General features: G+C 37.6%; 1 protein-coding gene across 1 annotated transcript in view; it reads right to left on the bottom strand.

Annotated features, from left to right (window-relative positions):
• The window catches only part of LOC134540299 (uncharacterized), a 33676-nt gene extending 9220 nt beyond the window's left edge, over positions 1-24456 (bottom strand). The window contains exons 1-2 of the mRNA XM_063382957.1: positions 24217-24456; positions 13393-13586 (exon numbers count right to left, since the gene is read on the bottom strand). Of these exons, the coding sequence (XP_063239027.1) occupies positions 13393-13586; positions 24217-24448 (426 nt within the window). The 5' untranslated portion in view covers positions 24449-24456. The remainder of the gene's footprint in view (positions 1-13392; positions 13587-24216) is intronic.
• Between the last annotated feature and the right edge of the window lie 1513 nt (positions 24457-25969).

Below are 25969 nucleotides of genomic sequence, written 5' to 3'. Positions count from 1 at the left end.
AAAGGGGGCGCTTCCAGGAACACTATCGCACAGAGCGGGAACTCAGTTGCAGAGACATGACATCAATTGAAGTAGCTTGACTTCTGGGTTGTACCCGTTAAATTTGGGATGAAAAAAAAAAAAAGAGCTGTAGCTATATCTAGTTTTCATCGATGTCTTGGAAGTTTGAAAAAAAGGAATCATTGGACAATTAAATGAAATCGTCACCTTTTAAGCCACACATCTTCAGTGAGCTGCAATTCATTCTACATCAACTACTCAAGAAAAAAAAAGTCAGACTTTTCTACAGTTCCCTAGTGGGTAGTGGCACTATTTGTTACGAGGCTTCCACTTGGAATTTCCATCCCTTGGTTATTTCGCAATCTCCCCTAGCTATATCCCGACTCCCTAAGAATTTAATGGGACATGCCAGCGAGCAAGAGAACGAAGAGGATAGAGAGGGAGGGGATGGGAGAAGACCGAGGCTTACACGAACTTGAAGGGCACTCGAGTAAATGGCTACTAACTTGAGTTGGTAAACTGCTCCCTGATGATGGCGACACTGCGACGTCGACCGAAACGTCCGGTGAATTATCTCGCCGAGGACACGGCCACAAACCCAGAAGCCAAGCTATGTACTTCGGACAATTGGCCGTGAAAGCCTGCGAACACCATGGCATCAAATATTGGTATATTTATCAGTGTATCGATTCATAATCTGAAATTTAATAGTTTCATAGAACTTTTGATGAAAAAAATGTAAAATATGTATTTACTTTTTTTTTGTATACATAAAAAAAACGTGAGCGAGTCTTTCAGTGCCAGGCTTGTGTAACATATAACCTCGGAAACGAGCGATATCACGTGTTCTCGCGTTGAAAATATTGCAAAAATTATGCATCGGTCTAGTAGTAATTCGTGAAAAATCACGGCAGTTATGTAGATACAGGGGCGTAGCCAGGAGGGGGGGGGGTTAGGGGTTCAACACCCCCCCCCCCCTTAGCACCAAATCTTTAATTAATTTCTTATTCATCACTCAAACAAATTTCATATTAAAATTAATAAAATTTTTACCGTTACAATATTTAAATTTAAGTTCCGAAAACTGCTAAAATAGGACTATTTTACACCTTAAAATCCAAATTTTCCCGGGGGAGGACCGCGGGGGGGGGGGGGGGGGCATGCTTCTTAACATCCCCCATACACAAATCCTGGCTACGCCACTGTGTAGATAGATGTACTGTGTAGACATATATACAGACATATAACAAATTCTCATCTGACAAAGTGGTTCAGGGTCTAGGAACCATAAAACTAAAAACTAGCCAGAAATTATCCGGAAGTGGCATCACGGGTAACGACTCTAAAAAGTAGTATTTCTTCGAAACCTATAGATACCTTAAACGTTAAAATTTGTCTGCACGATCATCTATTGGATAGTCGTAAAGTTAGAAACGAGTCAGTTAACCAGCAGGACCAGAACATATGTCCAGGGGCGTAACTGGAGGAGGGCAGACGGGGCTTGTGTCCCAGGAACCGCATTTGGGGGGGGGGGAATAAAAAAAAGGGGGGGAAGAGAGAGAAACTAAACTGACAGAGTAATTTTGACTATAAATAGGTACTTTTTTTATGGTATTAGTTGCACACATAACGTCCATATTGTTATGTTTTGTGTATGTCTTACCACCGGGAACTGGTTTATAAGTTCGTGGCATGGTGATTCTGTTCACCCCGACAAAATACGAAAATTACACTGATCCAATTAAAATTATTTAGTAAGCCATGTCTTTCAGAAAATGCAATAATAACTACATCAAACTTTCATGATACTTTTGAGGCACAATATAAACATATTTACTCACGTCTGCTGATAAAACACTTGATTGGGTACCTACACAAAGTTTTTTAGGTTACCTATGTTTTTTTTCGCTCCAAAACAGTTGATCTTACTATATTTTTTTTTATAAAACAGGTAAACCAACATAATGACTTGGAATACCATGAAATAGAGTCATAGATATACTAATAAAAAAGGGGAGGGGGAAAAGTGGTTATCTATTAAAAAAAATTAGGAACAATGTATAACCATAAAACATTTTCCTAAATATTGATTCTATTCACCCCAGTGATTATATTCACCCCATTCTATGGTATTTACTTGAATATCGTAGGGTTAGAACCAAAAAAAAGTCAGAGGGCAGATGACCTGAATTATTTGTATTGAAAGATACATACATGTGTCTCGTGGGCAGCCTTCTTTTCACAGACGAGAGAGCCAAAACCCGAAGTTCATGTTTTTTTTCTTCCGTATCTTTAATGTAGCTATCCTAACCAAATCAACCGTCCACAATGTTTTAAAGTATTTCTAATGAAGCTAACATAACCTAATTGACCATTAGTATCCTTTTATCAACACCGCCATATTTATTTACAATGAAAGAGATGCACGATTGGGCGTTTGGCTCTCTCGTCTGTGAAAAAAAGGCTGCCCGTGTCTCGTCAAATATTACAAAATATTTTTTCCCCGCGTACAATCCAACTCGATTTGTGTTTTATAAATGAGATGACTGAAAACAAAATCTATTTATGTACCATCTAATTTAAGTTTAATTTATATATATATATATATATATATATATATATAATTGGGACTAGAGGAATGATGTGTGTGTTGTCGGGAAAGTTTCCGGTTTGGTTGGTTTGAAAAAAAAAAAAGAAGCAAATGTGTTGTGGGGACGCCAGGATGAATTCTCGCCCCGGGTTGGAGCCAGTCTAGTCCAGTGGTACCTGAAGGTGTCCCGCGGAACCCTGGGGTCCCGAGACAGCGCCACGTGGTCCCACGAATCAGGACGTGTGTCGTGTAGAGCAATGGCGGCTCCAGGAAGACCTCTCTGGCAGGGCTCTCGCACACAGGAGGATGCAGTTGGTAATCATGACATTGCCCTTGGGATATCCACTGAATATATGGTCTCAAATACTGAAATTGAGTATTTTCGTACAAATTTTTTATTGAGAGAAGAGTTTAGCACATTAAACGAAAGTATTTAAGGTAACATTAATATTCCCTACAAAGAAATAAGAAGTAAAATTTGGGCTCGGAAGGGGCTATCGCCCCCCTGCGCCCTTCCTCTGGAGCCGCGCTTGGTGTAGAGCAGGCTGCCAACGGACACCAAACCTTGTTTCAGGGCTACAATAAATCAAACTTTGAAAAAAAAATGGGGGGGGGGGGGGTTGTCTGTAAAGTCGGTTTACGGACCATAATTTTCCGTGATAACGTCATAAGAAAACATTGATGAAAAATTGCATACCTACTTATTAATTTTCAAATATTATTTACAGTTTTTTTGCAAATTTAATTTGAATAATTTGTTTAAATATAATCACGAACAATTAGTTAAAAAGAGCCCGCCTTAACCTGTTGGATATTATAGAAGATTTTCTCGCACAGTGGTTGGCCGGTTCTTGCACGCTCGGCTCAGGCGGAACGTGACCATTTTTCGTACGTGCAGCCGACGTTCATCGATTTGTAAGAAATTTCTTTCGTCAAATTTGATACTTGCGATTAAGGATTTTAAATTCGATATTTTTTTTCTTTTCTGTTCGAACATGCAGACAATTGGGTATCAAAGGTCTTCAACAATAAGGTTTAAATAAAATAAATTTTGGTTTTGAATGTTGGCAATTATTGTCGGATGACTTTCTTTAAAGTAGTTGGTGTTCCATCAAAAAAAAAACAGTCGATCATGTGGTTCACTGGCCGAAAAAAAAAAAAAAAGTGTACCGTTGGTATGGTTACGTCCCTGAATGTGTGTCTGTGAGCGACAGTTCCCACGTCGTTGGGTTACCCGTTCTTCAACAAGCTTCTTCTGTTTTCTTCAACATCGTAGTGAAGATGTTGCGTGCGTGCAAGCATTCTCTACTGCGAGGGAAAACATTGCGTGCGAAGGTCGGGTTGCTTGGCGGAGTTCAGCCATGTTGTTGCAGTCACTCAGACGTAGAGAACAGGGTTTATGGGAGTTTGGGGGATTGGGGTCAATAACTCTCCCCCCCCCCACTTTATCAATTTCCCCTTTACACTATATATATATCACTAATATTATAAATGTGAAAGTTTAGATGGATGGATGTTTGTTACTCAATCACGCCAGAACGGCTGAATGGATCTGGATGAAATTTGGCCTACAGCGAGATCATAACATGGATTAACACATAGACCACATAATAATATAAAATTCCATCCCTAAGGGAGTGAAAAAGTGATAATTATATTTTATAACAGAAAATAATCATAGGTCATAGACATACAAATGGTGAGTGAGTGTCATTTATCTGTGTCTGCCACACGATCATACACATAGTAAGGTCTGGCAAATTCATATTTTTCTCCTTGGTGAGACCAGTCCGCTTAGTGGAACTCGCAGCGGCTAGCAAAATAAAGGCGCTCATAACCGTTTTGTTCTTAACTTCGTCAATAGATAGAGTTAGTTGCCTTGAATTTTAAACACACCATCGTTTGATGCGTTTGTCATGTCTTTAATTTTCGTTTGTTTGTGCCGTATGCGTTCCTATACCATTCATCCGATTGTGATGAAATTTTGGTGATTTGTTATGCGCATGCCCATGAAGGTTTCTGAGACGGTATAACTATTTTGCAATAGTTGGAGCACGAATCGTTTCAAAAAATGTGTTTATTTCATATTATCTAGCGGCACTTGGTCTGTTTTTGTTGTATAAGTGCGCACGTATGACACAATTTATTAAAATATAAAAGAGGGACTGACATAGAGTGATATATATAGAGTGAGATAGAGAGAGAGACAGAGAGATAAGTTGAGATAGAGCGAGGTATAGAGAATTAAATGTGTTAGATAAAGAGATATATAGAGCTATATAGAGATTTATATATAGAAGAGATAGAGATAGTGGGAGGTATATATGTAGATATAAAGAGATAAATTGATATATATATATAGATAAATAGATATAGATATATAGATAAATATTTATTTAGAGAGATGGATAGATGATTTGTATAGGTGTAACTACTTCAAACATATTATAAAACAAAACTGAATGAGGCATTGCAACGGTTGCCGAGAATTTGCTCTATAATGGAATATTTTGATTGTCAGTAATCTTTTATTTTTCACCTTTTTTCTATAGTGCCTTATAGAGTCTAGATTACACACAGACCACCAATATTGAGATATTTACAGGTAAATAACTATAAACTGGCAGAACAACGTCTGTCGGGATCTGAAGTAAGTGATATAAATTATTTTGCACACTTGACATTCAAATTAAGAAGACAATTACTAACTACATCTGATTTCGGAAAAGGTCCCCTTCACCCTGTGTTCAGCCCGGGCAACGCCGGGTACTGCAGCTAGTAAATGAAACAGAAATATTCATGTAGTTACAGGTAATTGTAAATCTGTTAATTTACACGAAAACAACTGTATCGCCACAAAATATGTTAGTGTTCGTAGTTATACTTGGTTCGGATTCTATCTTACCCGTTCATTCATGCTGTGTGTTGACCCAGTACCTCCAGTAGTTAAAGTTATTTGTGAACAGTTAAATACATAAATAGGCTTGGAAAGTTTCATTTATTTTCCCAAGGTTCGATTTAGCGTATACACTGTTAAAAAATTGTTGTCTGTAAATTTGGTTTACGGACGATAGTTTAACATGAAAACGTCATAACAAAACATTGATGAAATTATTGCATATTTTTATGAATAAAATTGAATCATTTTTATTGAATAATCACTATTTTGTATGGATACAAAGAAGGAGTGAAATGAAATAGGATACAATTTAATTGATACATTTACTTTTATTTGCACTCATTAATTCAAATATGTTTATTACTTTAACGAAGAGAATTTATTTTAAATATAACTTTTATACATGTTTGCTATTTAACTTCTTCCAATCTGTGTTATTCTGTTAAGGATAGGAGGATGATAGGAAAAGTAGGAAACGAATGGGAGTGTTTCAAGTTTAATGTGCCTCGAAAAAGTCAAATCGATGGTTGTTCCAATCGAGTGGAAGAGAGAAAGATGCGGCGCAAAAGTGCAATGAGCGTAAGGGACACATCGCAACGGGACAATGTGCGTAACGGGACACTTTTTCGTGCGTGCAGCCGGCGTTCATCGATTTATTAGACGTTGTCACGTCAACAATATTTTCACCTTAAATTAACGCTGAAATTTGGTTACAAATTATCCAGGGATCTTCGAAAATGTACGAACTCCTAGTTAATTTCCTTTGGAAATGAATCCCAAAGAATATTCTTGGTATTTAAAAAAAATAATTCGAAAACTGGTAGTAGTCTACAGCAATAACACTCTTATTTTGTCCGCCTTTAGTTTGTAACGAAACGTCAACTCGAAAAGTTGAAATACGGCGTAGTTTTCTGCGAAGATTAGGTTATTTGTAGGTACCGGAAAAATTCGCGGGTTCAATGACCTGCAGGATGAACTCCATAGTTCTACGTACACTCGGTCAAATGTCACCCACTCATTGGCTGCTGTCTTGTATGAGACGTCCCAACGTAGCAGCCTGTGATTCTTATAAAGCTTTGGTCGGGTGTTTCTCATTGGCCCAGAGTCATCCAGGTGAGTTGTGCGCCAATGGCAGAGGCTGCACTGAGGTATAACTATTTGTTTTTTTTAGCCTATCGCGAAATGAATTCGCGAATTTTTCCGGTCTCTAGTTATTGGAAATCACGAAGGAGTATTTGTTTGTTTGAGTTTGAATCCTTCATTGGAATAGTCCGTAAATGTAGTGTGATTTCGAACGGTGTAGCGGCCTGCTTGGGAGGCATAGCGTGTCCGCCCCGTCACACGTGTTCCAACACACGCGAGGAAAGGCTGACCTCATGCCACTTCTTTTCTTGGGAAAAACCCATGGAGAAAAAAAAAGTGTGCATCCGGTCTGTTACGTAGCCGGACTAATGATGAGACACCCGGCGCATGCAAACTGCGCATTTTATTAAAAAAAATAATAATAATAATAATTACGGCCAAAAACAAAAAGAAATGTCATAGCTGGTCCCAAGATTTTTTTGTTTGTTTTATAAATAAGCTTATCTCGCCATTACGAATAGAAGATTTCGTTTTTATCGACATTAAAATTTAAAATACGTGAGGTAATAAGTTCACATTGTACCAAACGCAATTACGTTGATCAACTGTTCCAACAATTCGCGGTAAGTCACTTCAAATGAGTACATAGAGAAAGTAAGTTGAAACAAAAAAAAACTGCAACTAAAACATTCGATGTTCTTCTTAATCCTCGTAGTTCACGAGAACGTTGAAAATATGTAAATAAATAGTACAGTTAAACATGTATTTCTTTTCTTTTAAATGCTATGTATAGATAGAGTCAATATTTTACGGTTTTACATTTTCACCAGTTTCGTCGTTATCGTTTTACGTAGATTTCGAAGGAAGACAATCTACTGTAGCCAATACTATGGTGCGACTTGTGGAAAATTTTTTACATAGTTTTTTTTTTGTTTCATGTTCCATAGACCCCAAAACCATCGTCAACTCAAAAGTTTATATTATATAAATAGGGTGAGACTGAATTCGAGTCACAAACCTCGGCTGCAGGCTCAACACGTAAAAAAAAAAAAAAAAAAAAAAAGTTGTCTGTAAAGTCGGTTTACGGACGATAGTTTGGTTAACGTGACAACGTCATAACAAAACATTGATGAAATGATTCCATACTTTTATGAATAAAATAAAATCATTTTTATTGAATTATCACTATTTTGTATGGATACAAAGGAGTGAAATGAAATCTACAATTTAATTGATAAATTTACTTTTATTTGCACTCATTAATTCAAATATGTTTTTTACTTTAACGAAGAGATTATTTTAACTATAACTTTTATACATGTTTGCTATATAACTTCTTCCAATCTGTGTTATTCTGTTACGGATAGGACGATGATAGGAAAAGTAGGAAACTAATGGGAGTGTTTCAAGTTTAACGTGCCTCGAAAAAGTCAAATCGATGGTTGTTCCAATCGAGTGGAAGAGAGATAGATGCGGCGCAAGAGTACAATGATCGTAACGGGACACCGCGTAACAGGACAATGTGCGTAACGGGACACTTTTTCGTGCGTGCAGCCGGCGTTCATCGATTTATTAGACGTTGTCACGTTAATAAGTTGCAAAAATGTATACGACATACGGTCCAAAGTGCTTCGAGACTAGTATACGTCTTTTAACTTGCAGCTGAACCGGTCTTTTTATGATGAAATGCCAAGCGCCTAAGTGAACTAAGTTCTACAAAAACTGCAAATCTTGTCGCTGCAGCAAAATTATTTAGTGGAAATAATTTAGGGTAACGCCTTTATCACGTGCTGGAGCGACATTATTGCATCATTCATTAGTCAGTGAGAGACAAGAAAACAGTCGTATCACACATTTCACGTTTCAGCTACAAATATTGCTGTATCTATTGGAGAAAAAAAATACATATTCTAATAAAACATAGCTTATGTCAATTTGTATTAATTTCGCTTCATAAAAGTAAAATCAGGTATAGTTGTTTGGATAAGGTAGGCCTATTGTTTTTGAGTTTATTTTTTACAAACAAAAAAAAAATACATTTCCTCTTTAGACTGTTCGAGTAGCTACAACGCAGCCTATTGTAGATCCTTATGTTAAAAGTGTATAGAATGTTGGTCCCTTAAACCACACATTTTTCTCATTTTGGCACATTAATGTATGCACTTAAGAAAAAGGAACGTTATGCTTATTTAATTTCTTTAACAAAAGCCGGTGTCTGCAGCAGCATCATTTATTCACAAACGCACTTTGCAGAGTTGCTTCCACCCGCTAAATTCGACAGTTTAATCGGTAACAAGCAAGGTAGTGTTGTGCGCAGAATGCGAGTCAGTCTACAGGATCGTTAGTCCATGGTCATGTATCGCAGCTGGTTGTGTGGCGAACGAGACAATCGATACTGTTGCTGGCCACCGCTTCAAGGACGACCGCTGTAGCTGAGACACATAATTCCAAGTTGCCTGCCGATGATTTTTTTTTTAATTTCCCCGTCATTTAGAAGTTGATGTGCTGCAGCGCCATCTAGCAGAGAGTTACAAAAAATTGATAGTATAAAAACGTTCTCCATAAAAAAAAAACACTTCGATGTGCCAACTTTCATGGCGATCGGTCAAACGGCGTGGGCGTTTATCAACGTCATACATACCAACATCCTAATATATATGTATATGTATATATATGTGTATGTGTGGGATATTTCTGTAAATTTTAGCACAAATGCGTCTTGCACTTGCTGTGTCACAAATGTTTTCAAACAGATGTTTACTAAGTATAAACTAATGAGTGTAAAATGTCGCTCAAGTGAGAATAATAGCGTGGCTTTTTACAACAATTATATCACTTTTAGTGAATATCTGTTTAAAATATACGTGACGTAACAACAAATGTAAGAGAATGATCTAGTTATAGTTAGTATAAATATCCCAAATTTGCTCTCCGTATTCCAAATTCAGTAATTTTTTTTTTACATTAGTGTCTAGTAAAACATTAGAACAGCATTTATGTGCCAACATTGGAAAATAAATTTTTATATTAATATGTTTTAGTTCAGTGACTTAACGTGAGCTTTGCTCTCAAATTAGTATTTTTTATAACTATTCATCAATTACATTTTAGTTTTTTTAGTGTTAATATAAGTAATTAATTGTATTTTCCTGTGCCAAAGTGTAAGACAAGACGGCCAGCGCCTTAATGGTAATAATAAGATGGGTAAATAAATAAATAGATAAACAAAAATTCATCAACCCCGTGGGCTTAGACCCGTTCTACAATGAGGCGTAAACGGAGTCAGATCTCATGGAACAGGGTTTCTACGATGATATTGATAGAAAATGAAAGACAAATTATATCAATCACCCTAAGCTTTTAGTTATACAGAGTGGTGGTAGGCCTACATTATTTGGCGGTTGGACAAAAAACTTCAATTAAAATAAATTTATATTTTTAAATATTTAATTTCTAATTCATTCAACTATAAAAGCGTTTTTTTTATTTTTAAACTATAATTTTTTTTTAGTCTCAAAATAAAATGTCATGTTTGATACAGTTGTCATTACCCATTTCGTACTTTATTGTTTAACTCAGCACATTAGCACCACAGTACTACCACAGAAATGCAGACATTAATAAATTAATAAAAATTAAGACGACAATGGTTTTAGCTTGCCAGTTAAAAATTATTATGAAATTAAATAACAAACTTTTATGGTTTTGAAAAACTAATTTAAAGGAAAACTGATATATATATATATATATATATATATATATATATATATATATATATATATATATATATATATGTTAGTTTGTGACCGTGTGTATTTGGTCACAAGACATTTGATGTTTAATTTCTGCATTTAAAAACATTTAAGGACACGAGAGAAACACTTAACCTTACCTGTTTACATTGCCGACCATCACAAGTCATAGGTTGGGTACTGCTGTGTGCTAGTAATTTTTTTATTTGTTACTATTGGTTAACGGCTTTCGGCACTAGATCACACGAGGTAGAAGCCAGAGGGAACTGCGGGAAAACGAGCTGTGTTTGCTATTGAGGGGGAGGGAGGCAAATTTAGGGTATATAGTCTCGTGTTTTGGGCAGTTAGTTATGGAGCAGCAGGACCATCAGCTGACCATGGAGGAATAATACACGACGAGAGAGAGAGAAAATTAGAGAGAGAGAGAGAGAGAGAGAGAGAGAGAGAGAGTCCGAATGGGTGTTTGGAGAGTTAAGTATTTGTAATGGCCAGCAGTAAAATTGTAAATGTTGTTGTTGAACATAATATTTAAATGGTAGTTGTAACTTTGTTAGATGTGGCATTGTTTGGCCTTAGTTTGTTTTTCTTGCGACGTTCTTCTGGTTATAATTAAAGTGTTAAAGATTTTGTTGAATGCTCTTGTGGCGGCCATATTTCTTTCAATTAATAGTCCTCTTTTCATTAGCTATCCAATCACCTGAGTTAAGTTAAATTATATTTATGTATTTTGGCAAGCATAATTATGTCGAGATATACAGCCATAGGTACATGTTTTTGCCTAGTTGGCTTATGATAACTATATTTCGGATTGTGTGGTTTTTAAACAACATATAAAGTAGAAACATGATAATTATTATGTTTAATTATTTATTTACTGTCATAAATGTTTTGCTCTTTGAAGAGTACATATAATAAAATCAATATAGTTAACCTACTTCTTGATGTTGTCTTTTGCCACCTTGTAAAGAACTACGCCTTAGGATTTTTTCCCCTTTGATTTTGATTTTTAACATGCAGGTTAGGCCCCATCTGGGCACATCTCGTTTACTTTGGAATTGTGTGCATAAACTTAGTAATCAGAGTTGAAGCTTGCATTAAGTGGTGTGTTTTCCCGGTGGGACTGGCCTCAAGTTCTATGTAAAATGAAAGCTGTTGGCCGTCTTTTAAGTATGTATATGTCTACAGACTTGAAACTCGGCAGGGATGTTCTTTGTAGTACATACACGTTAACTGATCATGGGATTGTTCTAAAATCAGCCTCCAAGGAGGGTTACGGGAGCGTTAAAGATTTTAGGGCTTTAACATCTCCCCCGGCACATTTTCCACCATAACCCGACATATTGGATCGGAAACACTCCAAATAAAATAAATGATACATCTTTAAAATTTTTGAAATTTAGGGTCATAAATCCCTCCCCCTCCGAGGAGAATGTTGAACCCCGGGCAAATTTGACACCATAATCTAACCTCGCTTACACTCTAAAACGAAAAGGTTTTTTATTCTTTTTATTTTTTTAAATTTAAGGGCAGGACCTCTGCCTCCCTTCCCCGTGCATATTTTCCACAATAACCCGAAATTTTGGGTTGGAAACACTCTAAATCGAAAAAGCATTGATTTTCAAAATTTTAGAAATTTTGGGTCTTTGGTCCCCTAGGGACACAGTTGACTCCGGGGCAAATTCCCACCATGCCTTGACCTCATATGGATACACAAAAAGCATGGTTATTACCCATAGCTCAAAATTGCCTGGCCCCCACTCCCCCTTAACTCTAAGGTCATAAGTTATCAAAATATTGTACTATCAGAGGTTCCTTATATGTACGAAAAATTTCAACACACAAGGACGTCAAAAAGTGGATAAAAATTGAATGTATTTTATTACATAGTCCATTCATTTATACAAGTCAAGCTAATAAAAGCGTCGGCAGAAATGATTTTTACGTAGCGCATTCAGTAAGTACTTTACAGGCCCCGCAAAATTCGCATTATTTTCTGGCGTCTTGTTGGACAATCGTATGCACAGTCTAGTACATTGCCATGTGTTAATTGGCTGATACCACATTCCGCTCTCTTTACTTGTTGCATGTGTTTAGATAATATGAACTGCAGATTAGTTTTTAGGTTGATTCGTCTAGTATGGCCCCTGGCAAAACCATTACTTTTACAGGCGCAGGGTCGCAGCAACAGGGGAGGGGGCAAGGGTATCCCCCCCCCCCTCTGAAACCTTGAAGTGGGGGCAAAGAAAGTGCTGTGTAATCAATTTTTAGATAATAAAACTGCTTAAATAGCACTATTTTCCACCTTGAAATACAAATTTTCCCGACCCCCGCTTCAATAGGGGGGGATCGATGATTCTTTATAAAAAGGTATATTGCCCCCCCTTTGGAAATTTAGTTGTTGCGCCCCTGTGCGTAAGGTATTGTTTGACTGCAAGCTAACCAGCGTAAAAATTTATACAAATATCAATGCAATTAATATTTTTAACGTAACGTGGTCTTCTGGTTTATGACTTTCTACCAACTTAACAGCGTGCGAACCATCAATGTTTGCGCTGAACTGTACAGATAAAAAAAATTTTTTTCCTGTATTTTTCAAAAGATTTTTTGGAAACTAGTTGCCGAGAGATAGTTTGTAACGCTACAAGTCACATCCATCGGGTTCTGCCTCGGTCACTAGAGCCGGCACCAGCTCCGACAACTCGAACGGCAGGCAACTTCACCCAATAGGAGTTAGGATCACTCCCAAGCGGACACGCACACAGACCAAATATGCAAACTTATAACACACAGGGGGGTTAAACAGAGGGGTTTCAAAATATTTGCTCAATGCCGTCTAGACATTAAAAAAAAAGACGTTCTGCAAAAATGAGCTACGTACTTGAAAAAAATGTATTTGGGAAGAAGGGGAAGAGGTACAGAGTAAAAATAATAAAAAAAAGAGCCGTTAAAACAAGCCGGTTATTTATTATTGATTGCTAGTTTCCGACGATTGCCAACACACGAAAGTTGAGGGATGTCGGTGGAAAAGGGAAGGGAAGGGGTTTTTGCGGGAGACCGTTTCATTCTTTATTCTTCTCCTCGTACTTCTTCATCAAGTGTTCGTAGCGCTTCTGGTACTTGTTCTCGGGGTCGAACTCGGCCTTCGCCTGCTGCCACATCTCTGGCTTCTCCTTCATGAGGAACGGGATGACGGTCTCCACCCCGGCCTTCTGCTTGTCGTTGCACTTCTTGCACTCGTTCTCCAGAGACTCCGGGATGGCCTCTGGAACCACAGCGAGACGAACATAAACCTCCCCCGGCTCTTGAGGCCCGCGCTCTCTGTCTCCAAGGACGCAGACAACTAGCGCTCGCTCGAGAGGAAGCGAACATGAGACCACACACTGTCAAAATATATTCTCGACGTGATAACGTCTTATAAATAGATGAACGCCGGCTGCACGCACGAAAAAAAAAACTGTCACGTTCCGCCTGAGCCGAGCGTGCAAGAACCGGCCGACCACCGTGCGAGAAAATCTTCTATAATATCAAACAGGTTAAGGCGGGCTCTTTAACTAATTGTTCGTGGTTATATTTAAACAAATTATTTAAATTAAATTTAAAAAAAAACTGTAAATAATATTTGAAAATTAAAAAGTACCATGCAATTTTTCATCAATGTTTTCTTATTACGTTATCACGTATAATTATCGTTTGTAAACCGACTTTACAGACAACCCCCTTTTTTTTGGTACTTTTACGACGAAAGAAGCCCTTGGAAACCCAGTTGCCAACTATTAACACCTGTGAAACTTCAAGGCAGATCTTTGTACCGTCCATAATTTCACAAAACAACTTTACAAGCCATGTCGTTGGCAACTGGGTTTCCAAGTATTTTCCTTGTAAAAAAAAAGTATTTTTTTTACAGTGTAACTGACAAAATTCTCACCAGGTGGTCTTTGCTTAGATGCATGCAATAAGCTGGGAAACTGTATAATATTCAAGAAGTTTGTTTTCCTTGAAAAATATTTTTTTGGTATTGATTTTCACTGTATGTCACAGAGCAACCACAAGAATGAACAACATAGATGAACACACAAGAACAGAAAGCAAGTCAAAATCTGCCGAGGTCAAATGTTCAACACAAAGGCGGCACAGAGAATTCCCGTGGAATGAATTAGCCAGGAAAAAAATTATGTACTATTACAAAAGATTCCTTTGAAAATCAGTTGCCAAGAAATAGTTTGTAGTACTGCAAAAAAAAACTATTACAACTGTGTACAACACATGGCTATGGTTATTTCTGTAGATATGAGATACGGTTTTTCGAGATAATACTGAGTATTTCTTAAGAAAATTTGCGTATAATTTTATATTTTAAATTAATGTTTCATTCAAGTATATGTATAATTTTTAAACTAAGTAAATGATAATTGGACAGTCAATAAATTGTACTTTATTTTGTTCTATTGTGCTTATTAATGTACGCAGTTTACACTGGAAAGCTATTCAGGGAACAGTTAAAAATAACTTTAAATACTTATTAGAGATACGGAGACAATAAAGAGCATAAATTACCGGGTAAGATACCAAGGGCGCCCATACCCGGGGGCAGGGGGGGGCCGTGGCCCCCCCCTAGCTTTCAGGGAAGGAAAAAAAATAGTGTAGTCAGGTGCTTTACTTTAAAGAAAATTATTTAAATTCGGTATTATGTAGAAGTGGTTCAACACGAAGATATTATTGTATATCGTTTTTTACATGTCTGCTTCATTTTTTATGTTAGTTCAAGCATTAGTTTCTGCCGCTGCGATATAAGGTGTTGTGTACAGGGAGAAAACGCTGTTCAAGCGCAACGCCCGTGGCGAGTCATTCCCCTTCGTAATGCTACCCAAGCTCACGCGATAACACAACACAACAGATTTAGAACAGTCAGAGTTTAGACGACGCGACAGTTGACACGTGCTTGTAGACGGCGAAATGTTTTGCTACTTTTTCGTCATAATGTGTATGTTCACAAATAACATCTCAAAACAGAGATTTTTCAATAGTCTTTAGGTCTACAGTTTTATGCATCTGGTCTAGATTTAGTTTAGTGTATTCAGTCAGTATAAATAACTTAAGTGTAAATAAATCAGTGAAAGTGTTATTATGTAGTGTTTCTTAGATTTCCTCATTCGTCACATCCGTTCAGATTATTCACAATTTTTAAGGTAAGCTAACACCTTTAAAGTTACTCAAATAAGAATTATTGTCCAGAAAAGTCTACAACGTAAAATTTATGTTGGAATTTTGAATTTGAGGAAAACCACTTTTTCCCTTCAAAAGTGTTTAAAGGGATAAGGATTCCGCTACCTTCAGTAGACTCGTAAGCAATTTACACTAGAATCTCGATTTTACGTACGCTCACGGTCGCTTGGATTGCATTCGTAAAATCGTTATCTTCATAAAATTTTAAACACCCCACCCCGTGAAGATACATGTTATAATTTATTGAACGGAATATATATAATATTAAATAGTAAAAACAAGACTGCCATCTGCCCTCTGCCCTCCCTTGCGTTCCCCTTATTTTTTTTTAACATTCCACAACTTGCCTCATTGCATAGTGACATCACAGCGACTAAACACAGTTGCACCACGCATTGCATCATGTTAACTTTTGTGTGGTGACAGTAGGTTGTCCGACATGCCTTTCTTGGATATCTTTCCTTTTCGTAAGACGCGTGCTACTAAAATAAATTTATATTTGAGTTTGCAAACTTGTTCACTCCTTGCCAGAGACAACTGAAAACAGACGAGACTTTCCAGGGTTAGGTTGATGAGCTGGAAGAATTCCCTGCCTTGCATTTTTATGGACTTCACCTTATCATATTTATCAGTTAATCTTTAACAGATAGGCTTGAAGAATATGAATGAACGCACTTTTAGTAACATAATCGAGGAGATCAAGCACACAGTTCAGTGTACACCTGTACTGTTTCATAAAAGTGATCATAGGTAGGGACTGAAAAAATTCGCGGTTTCAATGACCACTCGGATAGACTCCACGATTCTCTATGTACTCGGGCAACTATCACCTGGTCATTGGCTACCGACTCGGGACACCTGTTTATTGCGATTCTTATGATTCGATACTTCTTTAGTTGAGTCTTTGCCATTGGCCTAGAGTCCTTCAGGTAAATTGCGGTCCAATCACTGACGCAGCATTAAGCTAAATGAGTTTGGATTCCAGCCTGTCTTGAAAGGAATCCGCGAATTTTTACTGTCTCTAATCATAGGCTTATTTGGTGAAGAAAAACGCTGCTCTGTAACGACAGACATTCATTAAAAACACAGTACATTTTAGTGCGAGAAGCCCTTGAATTTGTGATAGCCACAGGGAATTATTTGTTTGTATAGTAAGTTAAAAAAAACTTAGTTGAAAATTCGCTCGTCACGTCTACTTGCTGTCAGTTATACCATTTTTGAGCGTTTTTTACTGGGAAACCGATGCAGCGAAGGTAATGAATGCGACACATGTCAAGATAATGCCTAATGGCATGGGTTGTTGAATATTAGCGGAAAGGAGAGGAAGTAGCTACTCAATATCGTTTCTTTCTCTCACGCTTCACAAGGTTTCAAGCTCAGTTGCTATGCTCACGAGCTGGAAATGTTGGAATGAGTAAGTAATGTTGAGTATAGTTCATTTGCGGTAAAATATATATTTTTACGGCCTTGACATAATTTTTCAATCGAAGAAATTTCAAACTTTGCGACAAATAAAGTGTAACTAGTCCATTTTTTCTTTTCGATTTTGAGTTTGATGCCGCAATAACTTATACAATATTCACTAACGGTAAATGGCTGTTGTATTAGCTTTAAAATATGAATACGCTGTGCATAAAAAATTAATATTTTTATATGTTTTCATAGTGTTTTTTTAATTTTTATTAAATATATTTTGGTGTCAAAATTTCCGAATTTTAGTTGGTTCCTGAAAAATGTATTCGTAAAAACCCGGCTTCGTTGAGTCCGGGCTCCGTAAAATCGAGGTTCTAATGTACTCTTAATTCTGAAGTTAAGTACTGAACATGTTATTTAAGGGTTTATCAGGGCCGTATTTACGCGCAGGCTATCTAGGCTGTAGCCTATGGGCCCGCACCACACGACACGAAAAAAAATTATACTGCGATGTGGATCTTCTTATATTCTTAAAATACGCGTCGACATATTGTCCAGTTGTTTTGTGTGGATTAATTGCGCTGAACTAAACTCTTCTGTGTAAAGCTGATTATGAGTTATGTCAGCATTTAGAAATTTTCGATTATTTTCATTGGTTTTGGTGTCACTTAATTCCTTAACCTCTAAATAAATACTGTTTGGTTAAATTGTCTAGTTTAATAATAAACTAATTTTTTCTGCGCTTTACTATCACTTAATAAACTTATAGTCCTCGACTACTGAATCCATCTGTGCTAATTCTAAATGATAAGCAATTATGATTCATATCGAAACATAGTAATATTCATTTGATTGTGAAACAATTTTTGACTATAATTATAAGCGTATTTCAGGTGTTACATTTAAAAACAACTGTTTTCTGACTGTGATAACATATTTAAATCGTTTCTCTCCCAAAGTTGAATCTTTTGACCAACACGTTTTCAACTTTATAATTATTTTAATTTAATTTGTACGCGACATTTATTTAGGGGTAAAGAGAGCAATTAGTTGAAGGACTGTATTCTTGATATCCGTGTACCCGAGACGCTGTAAAAGTTTAAGGACTGTATTCCTGCATTTTTAATGCTAAAAATTCATTTGTTTCAATAAAATAGTTAATATTTAATTAATAAAGTAGCCAATAAAGATTTTTTTTTATGGCGAATGAGTACTGTGGTCTAGTATTTTAGTAACAGGACAAAAAATTTTAACAGGGTCAGAACTGGAACTATTTTATGGCTAGTAACAAGCCGCAGTTAAGTCTTCCAAAAGATTAAAAATACTTCATACCCCTAAGTCTGGCCCCCCCCTACAAATTATCATATGGGCGCCCTTGTAAGATACCAAACTCAGTATAACTGCTAACACTATTTGGTAGTGATACAGTTGTTTTAATGTAAATGTACATAATTTAATATCTGTAATTTTAAATGAATATTTCTGTTGCATTTACAAAAAAAATTACAATGCAGACGAACAGTGAGGCTGTCAACGACAAAACAGTTGTGACAAAAAATAGTAAATGCATACAAACAGCAACCTTGGACAATACAGAGACAAACAGATGAACCCAAATACTAAACAAATTTATTACTACGTTTATCATCCCCGTTTTTCAGTTACGGCTGACTCGACAGTGGGTGGTTTTTAATTCCAAGGAGCAGGCCCTCTCTACCTCCCTCCACCCGGATATTTACGCCGATGTCTGTCACTATGTCAGTAGTTTTGTTTATTGGCATTACTATTTTAACTTAATACAAGATAAAGTCGTTAAGTAAGTTACTGATTGATACATCTTAAAGGATTAGCGAAATTGTTAATAGATGACATCATCAGCCAGCTTTGCACTCATTTAATGTTATATATAATACAAAAATACCAACGGTTTTTAAAATAAAATTATAAACTTCAAAGATATAGGCATATTTAACAAAAAAAACAAAGATTTTCGAAAGGGCTTAAGTACAAAATTCGAAATATTATCAAAATATTCCCAGTAACGCAAACTTTATTTTCCAAAACGGAAAATTTTTCACAGTTTTTTGTTTAGAGCTAAACTTTCTGAGGTATAAGGCATTTTAGCATTTATAAGCATAGTTATTCGTAAGGCGCCTAAAAATGAAGAATATAAAAAACACACAAATTTAATATCTACCGCAGTGTTCCACATACGTATGTAGCTGTATTTCAAATGTTACTCTATTGTTACACTTCCAATTTCTATTTCATACACATCTCTATGGACTTGGCCAATATTTGTGCTTCATTCTCCAAGGTACACATTTGGCGTTACAGAGTCAATGAATGAGTGATGAACTTTACTACTTATAGGATTGTATACATACCACGATATTATCTCTCTTACATTTTTTCCCTACACGACTTGTTTTGATCAGATATTTTCCTACATCTCGCAAAATCATTTAGAAAATATCTGGTGTTAAATTTCGCGAACAAACAACGCACCCAAAATAGTTATTGAAATAAATAAAGCATTACTAGTCCTTCTATAACAGTAATGTCAATAAAATGAAATGTCCGATATACACTGTTATTTGTTTTTGTAAATGGAACAGGAAATATTCATGTAAGATTACAGACAATTGTAAATTTGTACATTTACAGGAAAACAACTGTATCACTACGAATCATTCTTTGCAGTAAATACTGGGTTCGTATTCTTACCCGGGAATTTAAGCTCTGTGTTTTGTCCCAGTACCTCCAATGGTTAAAATTATTTGTAAGCCCGTTCCCTGGATAACTTTACAGTATTAACTGTGCGTACATTAAAAATAAATTATTGAAAAGTCGATTATCTTTTCAGTGGATTAAAAGAATTTTATTCGAATGAAACATCAATCAGAATATACAATTCGGCGCCAATTTTCGTAAGAAAAACTGAGTATTTTTTTTTCTCGAAAAACGAATTTCGTCCATGGAAAAAAATTACCATAACCACATGTTGTACAAGTTTACAATATCTTAATTGCAGTTTTTTTAAAACTGTTTTTTTTTTGGCAACTGGTTTCCAAAATAATCTATTGTGCCCAAAAGTACAGACCATGTGGACCCAGTCCTAATGCGTCGTCGATACCGAGTGCTCATATCAATTGCTTAATGAAGCGATCCCGAGCAGCCGTTGCCGACTGACCGACAGGGATGTCTTCATCGCCAGTAGCGGACCCAGGCGCCGAGCACCCCAACTCGGCATCGAACCACGAGGCCCCTACTAACCTCCTGTTTCTGTGCCTGCAAATAATAAGTTTCGACGGGGGATTTGTGAAATAAATGACTTTGAAAAAAAAATTCGCTGCGAAGCTTGGTGACTACAAATGGCCCGAGTTAAATTCAATTTAGTTTCGAGGGAAATATAATTTATTTTTACGTGTTGACGAGTTGAGGTTGGAGCACTGACGGAAGGAATGCCTTTTCGGGAAGGAAAATGGGGGGGGGGGGGGGAGTGGGAGAAGGGACGAAAGCACCCTGAGAAAACACCGCCGGCCCACGGAGACGCCCAAACCTAGTTTTCCCATTTCCCGGAATTCGACCCCCGCCGCGGGAATCGAACCCGCTTCGCCCTGGCGGAAGAAGAGTGAACTATCTGCTCAACCGCCCCTGGGCCCTATCAGGGAATACGCCGTGGCCTGCCATTCACATGGGTGCAGTTGCTGTATTCTCCTCAATCTACATCTGTAGAAATAAACTTGTGATTTTAAGTCTTTATGAAATGTGTAGAGTATACACTGGAAGTGATTAGATAAACTCTAAACCTTCATCCATTCTGTCTGCTTCTAGAGACATGAAACCCACTCTGAGTTGAGACTCTTTGCATGGAGCACTTGTGACTCGTAGCGAAGTGTACTTCAAGTGTAAGCTTACAGCTGGGTGAGCTAGCAGCTCCGGGCTCCTGCTATAGTCCGAGCCAGGTTTCAACACCACCTGCCAGTCTGGTGCAACATGCATTTCATAACTCTATTTTTATGTTCCAAGCGGAATACTTGTTCAGCGTGTCCGCTAATTGAACAAGCGGAGAACCTTACTGATCACGGGCCCAATAGTGTGGCTTCCTATTTAATAATTCAGATCGCAAGTCACAGAATCACGTACAAGGATTTGTATCCACCATGAGGATATATATATATATATATATATATATATATACTGTACGTTAGTAAATCTATACGTATTTTTTTTTTAAATCACGAGTAAAAAACTATAAGTTACTCTTCTATACTTTCGTTCAAATCACCCAACATGGTTTCATGGCGTGCGGTTGTGTGTTCGAAATTCAGACACTGTGGGAGCTCCGATATTTATGTAGCGACGTGGTGCTCGTAATTATGAGTGTTTCCTGGGATTTGGAACCGAACCTGCACACCTCAGCGCCATATTCGAGCAATCACTGCCACCCGAAAACTATCATCAACTTCATTAAAAAATTTAATCAACATGCAAGTTGGTGTTATGTTACCACAATGCTCAAGTTGACGTTAGTACTGCATCGATATAGCCGTGATCATTTCACTCCAGGCTAGAATCGAACTGTCTGCTCAAAGATAGCTCATTGGTCAACAACGAGGTCACATTGGGCTTCAAACCAATCAGTGCTCGTAAAATATTAGGCATGCAGAGTTTAAATATTGCACACAATGACTTGATGTAAGTTTTTGGACATACGCCATTGCTAAGAAATGCTTAGCAATGGCGTATGTCCAAAAACTTACATCAAGCCATGCACTCCAATTGCAAAAATCTTTCAAAGATAATATTGCACATAATGAAGTTTACCACCGAAGTTCACAATTGTAACAAAAAATGACGAAGAAAAACATCTGCAAAGAGTGTTACATTTCTCTGACTCTGCTTTAATCGCTTTGAGCGTTACCCCCCACCCTACCTTCCTTTTTTTTTTTGTCATGCTTTTTGCTTGCGCTCCGATGACGTCATGACCTCGACTGCAGGGAATACCGGCTGTAAAGAAGTTTCACTTAAAAAAATGTAATGACCTCGCTTGCTTTTAATACACGATAACTCTGTGGTGTTATGGAAGAGTGGGTTAAGTCAAAAACATCAAATTTTAAGAGAGGCGGAAGAAAGTCAAGGATTATTTGAAGTATATGCCTTTTGACACTTTATATGGTTTGTAGTTTTGTGTTGCCTGTATAATATATCAATAATTAATAATATAACGACTAATATTTGATCGTGAAAATAGTATTATACTTTCTCCCACCTCTCTTAAAATTTGATGTTTTTTGACTTAACCCTCTCTTCCATAACACCACAGAACTTATCCTCGCGTGACCCGGCCCAGAGTTTCCCATGTGCCATTGTAGGTTTCCCGGGCTGGCTTTGTCTAAAGCAACCGAAGGGGCGTCAGCCGTGGCATCTGTTGCGACAGAGATTCTAATTCCATGCTTACCAACCATCATCCGCAATGTTTTTTTTTTTGGGCTTATACGATACGGAGATGACGTGGTTAAGGGGGGCGCCTCCCATTTCAGGTCAAGATTTTATATATACAGTAATTACAGATAAACTTGCAGACTTTAAAAATTGTTTAACTTTTACGAAACGAAAAATATATACAGCGCATACTTTTTGTTTAATTATCTGCCAAAAATACAGTTTTTACTTTTTTTTAGGTATGTACCAATAAGGAGAATTTAATTTATTGCAGAACTGGGACTTTTTAGGTTTAATAAATAGGTTTAGGTTTACTAAATAGGTTTTATAAAAAATAAAAATAAATAAAAATAATAAAAACTGCAATGCCACTGGTTACTTCATGATATGGTTTGCATTTCGATCACAAAAACTCATTTCATGTTTCTTGGCTGTCAAAATCGTAACAAATTTGAGAATTTTGAAATGCCAGGTAAAATTAATTAATATTCTCTGAAATAAATCAAACCATTTCTTGAAGTAGCCAGTGGCTTTGCAGTTAAACCTAAAAGGGTTCAGTGCTGCAATAAATTAAGTTCTCCTTATTTGTACAAACCGAAATCGTTAACAATGTAATTTTGGCAGCTAATTACGCAAAAAAAATTTTTTGCGCTGTATATATATATATATTTTAATTTCGTGAAAGTTAAACAATTGAAAAAAGTGTAAAACTTGATCAGTGATTAATATAAATATAAAATCATGACCTGAAATGGAAGGCACCCACCTTAAGAAGTGACATTAACTAAGTCACGGCGTGCCATCTCCTGGCAATTCCCAACTGCGTGTTTGCTTTCGTACGAACGTACAACCACCAGTAACCACCTCGTCAGGGGTGTATGTGTGTTAGTGAGGCGGGATGATAAGCGCGACGCTCGCTGGTGCTTCTAGCGCGGTGTCTCCTCTGGACTGGCGCGCAGTCTTCTCGTCGTGCACAGGACAACTGTGAAATTTGAGCGGTGACCGTAACGTTATACGGCGGAGAAATGAAGATAAAGGTGTAATGCAAGTTCCTTAAGTGCTTTCAATGACCTGTACTGGTTGTTTTACGCCAGAACATTACTCTGAAAACATGCGTTTTAGCCATTTTTAACTCTTCTAAAAATAGTTTAAAAACTTAATCCGAAATCCAAAGTACTTTTCGGCCCTCAGCGAACTCTTGAATGCTTTTCGCAAGCAGACCCCCAACTCGGATATGTTGAGTAGTTTTGAAATCGCGTTGTTTTTTTCTTGAAGCTCTGCGCACCGTGTGTGTGCCCGGGTGGGCGGGAGGGGCTTTAAGGGCTCCGCCTACCCGGGCACACACACGGTGCGCAGCAGAGCTTCAGGAAAAACAACGCGATTTCAATACTGCTCAAGATATCCGAGTGGGGCCTATTTACGAATAGCATTTAAGTGTGTTCGCTGAGGGCCGAAAAGTACTTTTAATTTCGGATTAAGTTTCTAAACTGTATTTTTTAGAAGAATTAAAAATGGCCAAAACGCATGTTTTCAGAGTAATTTTTTAGGCGTAAAACAACCAGTACAGATAATTGAAAGCACTTAAGGGTCTTGCATTACATCTTTATCTTCATTTCTCCGCCGTATAACGTTACGGTCATCGCTCAAATGTCACAGTTGTCCTGTGACGACGAGAAGACTGCGCGCCAGTCCAGAGGAGACGCCGCGCTAGAAGCACCAGCGAGCGTCTAGCTTATCATCCCACCTCGCTGACACACACACACCGCTGACGAGGCGGGGGGCCCTTAAAGGGCGAGCGAGGGGTTCACCTTTGAGCATCTTGGCGTCGGCGGTGCAGGGCCCGGCACCCATCACGCAGTCCATGTAGCCCTTGAGCAGGCGGTCGCTGCCGAGTATCTCCTTCAGGTCGACGTTGTCGTACTTGGTGGAGTAGGCGTCGTCGTCATCCCTGCGTGCTCTGGCCGCCAGCGCCCCTACCACCAGGCAAGTCAGCGTCGTCATCAGCATCATCATCGAGACGGTGAGCACTGGGGTCTGCATTGTCGTCGGCGTCCGCACCGGGTGTACTGTCGGCGTCGCCCGGGGCTTCTGGTTATATAGCCTACCTGCCGGGGGGGAGACCCATCTCGCGAGGGAAAGGACAACGAAACAAAATGACAGTTAATCGCCAAGGGGATGTCGTTTTAATTGTCACGTGAACAAGCGCGAGGAAGGTTGTGGGAAGAAGAAAAACCCACCCAAAAGGGGAAGCAATCTAAACACCAAGAAGAAGATCTCAAGTTAGTTATTTTTCACACGTGTTTTGAGACAATTTTTGTTCTCCCCGCCTCCCTTCACTCTTTCCATCTCTCTCTCGTTTTTTTTACTCTTCAGCGGCGGACCAAGGAAAATGGCAACCGGGAAGAAGAAGATGATGAAAATTGCATGGTTTTGCGTCGTTACGTGAGCTGTCTTGTCACCGGGGCGAGACATGTGACTTCCCACGCTCAGATCCGCTTGGAAAAAAAAAAAAAAGATGGCGCATGCGTTCAGAGTTCGTAAGGCGACGCGCGGCGAAGGCAATCCCGTGCATGTTCCATCCAGGGACTGTGGCATCGCGACTCCCGACGTCAAGTATCGATGGCTCACAAACATTGCGTGCACACTTTTTCTGGTGTTCGAGGTGTGGTGACTATTCATTGGTTCGAGTTCCGTTTCGTCATAAAGCATTCTGATGAACTTAGCTCTATATGTAGATATGACACTACACCGTATTGTGGAAATATATATATATATATATATATATATATATAAAATCAGATTTTTAAAAATATTTACTTTGAATACTATTACAGTAGAGGAAAAGGTCCAAAACAATTTAGCACTTTCATTTTGGCACCAACAAATTTACCTACTAACTCAAAACAAATAACTTTAGTGTCATTTTCTTCTTCAAAAAAAAATATAAAAAAATCCTGAGGGTGATATGAGGAATCAAAACTCAAATAACCATTTTAAGTTTTCCAAAACCATATAATCGAAAAAAAGTAGTTCAAATGACTGTGTTTTCCTTCAAAAGGTGGTCCCTTTATAGGCTAACCGCTACAAAAAGTAATTTATCTTATATTATATTTTAAAAAATTCATAAATTTATTTACTACTGTCTTGAAATTTTATTTAATTTTTTTATTATTTTCAAGTTAAAGTTATTTAGGCGCGTTACAAAAAAAATGATGAGTGAATTATTACGATGCGCGCGCACCATGCAACAAAATTTTCACAGAATGAAATAAGAGGCTACATACAAATAAAAATTGTATATGTGCTTTTAAATATCATACTTTAGTGATTTATATTGAATACTGCTCCATATAATTAAAAAAAAAAAACATTTTTTGTGAATATTAGTAATAGAAATTGTGTTTATAAATATTTTCAAGAGTATTTATTTAAGTGAGGTCATGTCCCCTTACGTATAACAATGTCAGGTTGCTTGTAAGCTTCCATTGTCGCTGGCAGGGAGTGTCTGTGGAGGGTTTAGTAGTCTCTTGGCCGTTGTCATGGGAGGTTTTGTGGGTTTAT

The sequence above is a fragment of the Bacillus rossius genome, chromosome 16, assembly GCF_032445375.1.
Source record: "Bacillus rossius redtenbacheri isolate Brsri chromosome 16, Brsri_v3, whole genome shotgun sequence".
In the NCBI taxonomy this organism is placed as follows: Eukaryota; Metazoa; Arthropoda; class Insecta; order Phasmatodea; family Bacillidae; genus Bacillus; species Bacillus rossius.
Note: the sequence above shows the minus strand (reverse complement) of the source record. Positions and strands in the feature narration are given on the sequence as shown.